General features: G+C 47.2%; 1 protein-coding gene across 1 annotated transcript in view; it reads left to right on the top strand.

Moving 5' to 3' along the window:
- Positions 1–6,000, top strand: part of MAN2B1 (mannosidase alpha class 2B member 1) — a 40,725-nt gene continuing 34,725 nt past the window's right edge. Inside the window, exons 1-2 of the mRNA XM_060240677.1 lie at positions 1–104; positions 3,813–3,915. Of these exons, the coding sequence (XP_060096660.1) occupies positions 27–104; positions 3,813–3,915 (181 nt within the window). The 5' untranslated portion in view covers positions 1–26. The remainder of the gene's footprint in view (positions 105–3,812; positions 3,916–6,000) is intronic.

The following is a 6,000-nucleotide window of genomic DNA, read 5'->3' as shown; positions in this document are numbered from 1 at the left end:
GCGCGGCTGCAGTTGGGGCCGCGGCGATGGCGTTCTCGGTGCTCTGCGGTGTGCTGCTGGGAGCAGCGCTGCTGCGCGGGGGCGAGGCAGCGTGCGGCTATCAGGTAAGGGGGTCGCGAAGAGCCCCGCGGAGGAGGGAGAGGAAGGGTCTGGAGGTCAAGCGGCGGAGAGCGAAAGCGGCTCTTTGAAGGGCGGCTGCAGTTTCACGGGGATCTGCACGGCAGTCCAAAAAGATCGGATAGGGGGGGAAGACGAGAGGGTAACGGGTGTCAAACATAAAGTTAGGGGGCCAAATCCAGCCCCGGAGGGCTCCTGTCAGGCCCGGAGCAATTGGCTGTCATCTGCTTCCTTCTTCCCGTATCTTGCTTCCTTCTGCACAACAGCTTACTTTGCAGGGCTTGCTCAGTTGCACAGGAGCTACAGAACAAAACCTATATTTTCTCCATTGGCTGGGGCTCCCCCCTTGGGGAAAGAAGGAAAGAGCCAGAGTTTCCTTTGCCCAGTTCCCTGGATCCCATGGGAGAAATGCAAAGAAAGCACCTTTAAGACCAATGACGTTTTAAGCACATTTAAAGTGTTTTTTGTTTTTTTAAAAACATATTTGTGTTTTTCTGTGTCCTTTATAAAATGTATATCTCTGCTGCCCATTCTTAAATAGGTACACACATGGCCTGGCCCAACAAGATCTCTTTTATGTCATATCCAACCCTCATAACAAATGACATATTACACCTCTGGTCGGTTTTTTCATCGGGGTTTTTTTTTTTTATGATATTGGGGGGAGAAAAAAAGACAGCACTGGTGAGTCCCTGATGCAAGCAATTCCTGTAAACCAGTACATATTACACCAGAGGTGTAATTCCTGTAAACCAGTACATATTACACCAGAGGTGTAATATGTACCGGTTTACAGGAATTGCTTGCATCAGGGACTCACCAGTGCTGTCTTTTTTTCTCCCCCCAATATCATAAAAAAAAAAAAAAACGATGAAAATTTTAGCTATTGGCCCTTTTTAAAGGTTTTGGTAGGAAAAAACCTTGACTCTTGTGGCATTTGATCTATCAAAAACAGGCCTTCAAGACTGCTTAGATGACAGGAGGAATCCTGGGTGGTTCCTGATAGGTACCCTGGAAAAGGAAGTGTGATGCAGCAAGCCCAGAGTCATGCTCTTGCCGTCTTTCCCCCTTGTTGGGGGAAAAAACAGTGATACACATGTCTCTCCAACTTTCTCACAACAAAAAACCAGTGGGGCCACTGCTGAGTAAGCCCTGCAAGAATGGCCACTGTAGAAAAAGCTTTCTGCACTTCCTTCCCTATCACCTGTCTGTGCTACTATGTGTTGGAATAACTGTTTGCTGCCATGTTCTGTTCTCATAATGGCTATCGTGCATTTGAGTTCCTTCTTTTCCTGTAAGGATCCAGTGACAAGGGCAGAAGTGCCCTCCGTAAACCAGACAGGCATGGCAGAAGCCTCTGAAGAGGAAACGATTCTCCGTTAAATCATCTGGTAGGGGCTGCCTGAGAAGGAAGCATTCTCTTTCAGCCCAGCTTACCTCACACAGTTTTATTTTTTTTTTCTACTTTCTCACAGAGGTTTGTTGTGAAGGTAAAACAGAATAGAGGGCAGAGCCACATTTGCTGTTCTTCATCCAGGGATAGATGGGATAAATGGCAGAAGGCATTGTTCCCCTAAGCTAATTTTGTTTTCGACATTGCCGTTTCAGAGATCGCTGTGTGTTGTGGCAGTGGGTTTTACAAGTTGTAGGAATGAGTGTCTTCTGCTATCTGTTTTTTCCACCACTGCTTCTGAGGTTGTCTGGGGTGGCATCTGACTGTACAGATCCCTGTCCTTCCAGAGAGAGCTGACTTGGACTATGATTCTGTGTGTGTGTGTGTGTGTGTGTGTGTGTGTGTGTGTGTGTGTAAACTGATTAGAGAACAATAGGAGATACCTTTCCCAACAACTGTGTCTTCTAATCTGCTGCTCTGCTTCTCTGGTGTCCTGGGCACACTTTAGCCTGAAAGTCTGGCCAAAGTTCCTTCCTTTGTGTTCTTGGAACTGACTTCCCTGAAGAAGTCTTTTTTTTTACTTTTGATTCTATCAAACCTTCATTTCAGTAGCTGGGAGGAGAGCAGCTTGTGCCTTTGCTACCTCCCCACACCGTCCGCTTAACTATTTGCTTCGCGTAGGGTAGGTACAATGTGTGTGAAATCACATCACATCAAGGCCAGATTGTACCAAGGGAGCTCAAGGGTTTAAATCCTTGGAGCAGATAAACCCAGCTGATAATGGAAATCATTGCTGTGGATTGTTGTCAAGCCCAGTAGCAAAAGGTAGAGCATTTGAAAATCAGGAGAGAAGCAGAGCCCAGGTCACTTTGGAAACTTTCACTTTCGGTTCTGTCTTTGCCTCCACTAACACGGTACCATCTTGCATTTAAAACTATAACCATGCACATCTTCCCAGCTGTTGCTGGACTCCTAAGTATTTGTAAATTGAAAATGTTCCTATGAGACAGAAATATATTTTTCAACGGGGCCACAGAATTGTTCTCCAGAAATATGGTGTACGTGACTGGCAGGCTTCTCCTGTCCAAGAAGCCAGAAAACCCATGCTTATGCACTCCACCTACACCTACAGTGTGTGTACACGTTCCAGCAGCTTTGCTGAGGAGGATTTGCTCTCCCAGGCCGGAGAATTGTGTAGATGGCTTTTGCAGTGTGAAGGGAGACGGTGCCACAGAAGCTTCCTTGCTGTCTCTGAGCACCTCTTTATACATGAGGCGTAAGGTATCTTGTACTATTTAATGTGAATGTAAATCTGTGTAGACCAGGATATTTGTGTGATGAATTTTTTTCTTCTGCATTAAAGTGGTCTCAGTTGTGTAAGTCTCACACATGAAAATGCCCTTGGACTGTTTGTAGCTGTAGCAGAAGTTGTATGACAATTTCTGTAAGTTAATTGTTGGCAATCCCTTGGGTTTACCGCTAATTCTGCTGCGTAAATTCTGCCCCACTATTCCATTCTTTTGTTCCTCTGTGTTTACTAACTTAATGGTTGTAGTGAAATCAGATCACCCTTTAGCTTTTTAGTTTTCTGGGGTCTCTGCAATTTCAGAAGCTTTTCAGGATATCACTTAAAATAAACCATTTAAGTATCAGTAAGTCCTGGGATGGGCCTTTAAAGGCACAAGAGCATTACAGAAAAGTGCCTGGCTTGAACCTTTGACGGCAGTGTGTGACTGGGAACCGTGACAATGGATCTCAGCCTCTCCTGCAGTTAGTACTAGACCACACTACCTTCCCAATAAGAAAACCTGGAGAATTTGGGCACTCTGTTCCTTTTGCTTATAATCCACCAAGTCCCATTCCATCTAAGAAATGGAAGAAGTTAGTACCAAGGTTGTATCCCTCTCCTTGACTTACCTAGTAGATCAGAATTGTTTCTATGAGCAGAATCTTAGAAGGCCTGCTTTTTGGCTGTTCTGACATCCTTGCATTGTGCTTCTTTGCTTGCAGCTAAGACGTTCTAAAGCCATTGGGTAAGGAATGTTATAGGACAGTAGAGTCCTTAACCTGCCACCAACATCCTATGACACACTTATTTGGTAGTATTGACCAGTAGTACTGAAGCCAATAGCAGCTCTGCTGTAACACTGTAGCTCTCAGGGATGGCTTTTCTACCGCCCTCCAGGCATGCCTTTTCAGCTGACTGGTGCTTCCTTGTGGCAGTTCGTGGAGTGTTTTGTTGTGCTGTGTAACTTAGCTCAGACAAGCACCCTGTCGTCTTCTCCCTCTGCTTTTTTTTTAGTCCTGCCCTGTGACAAAACCCAACATGCTCAATGTCCATCTTATCCCGCACACACATGATGACGTGGGCTGGCTAAAGACGGTGGATCAGTATTTCTTTGGAGGTGAGTTGCAGCAGCTGGGCAGGCTTGTGGGAGGTGTCTCAGCACAGCCTCTGGAGTGCTGTTAGGACCAAGAAGGCTTGATCATGTGGGGGTGACAGAAGACCCTTTTTGCTGGCCATTGAGGTCTGATGCCAGTGCCAAAGCTGTCTGTGCACAGGCTGGAGCAGCATGGATCCGGCATGGATCCCTGCTGAAAGAGGAGTTGAGCTGTGCTCCTTAGTCTTTTGGCCACATTAAACCACATCAGTGATGCTCTAAGAGAGCCAGGCCCTGTATCTCCTTGCCAGTGAGTCATAAGGCTCCTTACTGGCCCATATCCTACCTTAGGCCAAATAAAGGCTTCTTAGGCTGGAGGAGAGCTTCATGCTTTGCTCAGCAGAGTGGTAGGAAACAGGCTGCCGCGGTCTAAGAATACTCGGTCCGAAGGCTTACAGTAGTCCTCACAACAGCTCTGTAAGGCAGGCCAGTATGATTCTGCCATATTACAAATAAGATCTGAGAGGGAAAGAGACATTCTCAAGGCCATCCAAGGAGTTCGTGGCAGAAATGAGCGTTTGCCCAGCTGACAATGGGTCAGAGTTGGGAGGGACGGTGGCTCAGTGGTAGAGCATCTGCTTGGTAAGCAGAAGGTCCCAGGTTCAATCCCTGGCATCTCCAAAAAAGGGTCCAGGCAAAGAGGTGTAAAAACCTCAGCTTGAGACCCTGCAGAGCCGCTGCCAGTCTGAGAAGACAATACTGACTTCGATGGACCCAGGAGGGTCTGATTTAGTAGAAGGCAGCTTCAGATGTTCTTTAAGTGAGGGACAGTGGCTCAGTGGCAGAGCATCTGCTTGGTAAACAGAAGGTCCCAGGTTCAATCCCTGGCATCTCCAACTAAAAAGGGTCCAGGTAATAGTGTGAAAAACCTCAGCTTGAGACCCTGGAGAGACGCTGCCAGTCTGAGTAGACAATACTGACTTTGATGGATCAAGGGTCTGATTCAGTATAAGGCAGCCTCATATGTCCATATTACTTTAGGGGAGCTACAGTAGCTCAGTGGTAGAGCATCTGCTTGGGAAGCAGAAGGTCCCAGGTTTAATCCCTGGCATCTCCACTAAAAAGGGTCCAGGCAAATAGGCATGAAAAACCTCAGTTTGAGACCCTGCAGAGCCGCTGCCAGTCTGAGAAGACAATGGACCAAGGGTCTAAGGCAGCTTCATATGTACACTGCTACCTGCTTATGGGTGCTGAGGCCTGGATTTCTCTCCCCCAGTTGAGCATACAAATGCTAGGATGCCGTTCAGCATCAGCTCTATGCAGATAGGTGCTGCTGATAAAAAAAAGGCCTTGGTGTTTTCTTCCTCCCCTGCATGCCTCTAGCACCTTCCTGTTCTGAAGGTCATGCTAACGTGGGTGGATTTGGCAAGCGTATTGCCTTTCAAGGGCAGAACAAAGTCACCAGAAATATAAGCCTTCCTTCTGCGTCTTGTCGTCGAGGAGAGTTCTGAGGTGGTCTTGTACTGCTTCAAGGATGACAGAGGAGGTGGGGGTTGAGGGTGACAGTGGATGAGCTATGGGCATTAGGCCTCCTTATCTTTTCTGTCTCTCCCTACCAGTCAGAAGTTGCTCTGTAGAAAGTTCTGCCTTGGGTGTTCCTGCTCAGCTGCCTCTTATTACTTGTCTTTTGTTGACTACTAGATATCCAGTTGCAGCGTCTAACTGAGGCAGCTCGGAAAACTTGCTCCCCAAGCTATCTGGGTTTATCCCAGACTCCTGGGCTTTTAGCTCCCTATTTCCTCTTTTTAACTGATCCTCACCAAAGAAGAGCACTCACGCTGGCTGGATTCAATGCATTACCATCGGCCATCCTCTCCGGAAGATACCACAGAATCCCCCGCAATCTTAGACGATGCCCTTGTAGCCGAGGAGTCATCGAAACGGTCCCTCATGTTCTTCTGGACTGCCCTTTCTATAGCAGTCCATGAGCAAGATACCTAGATGCTCTGCTCTCTGACCATCAAGGCCTTTCCGACAATGCCAAGGTCCACTTTTTACTCCACGGGAAACACAACTTTGTCACCACTCACGTGGCTTGCTTTTTACTGG

The sequence above is a fragment of the Heteronotia binoei genome, chromosome 5 (assembly GCF_032191835.1).
Source record: "Heteronotia binoei isolate CCM8104 ecotype False Entrance Well chromosome 5, APGP_CSIRO_Hbin_v1, whole genome shotgun sequence".
NCBI classification, from domain to species: Eukaryota; Metazoa; Chordata; class Lepidosauria; order Squamata; family Gekkonidae; genus Heteronotia; species Heteronotia binoei.
The sequence above is the reverse complement of the archived record's forward strand: the minus strand, read 5'-3'. Positions and strand labels throughout refer to the sequence as shown.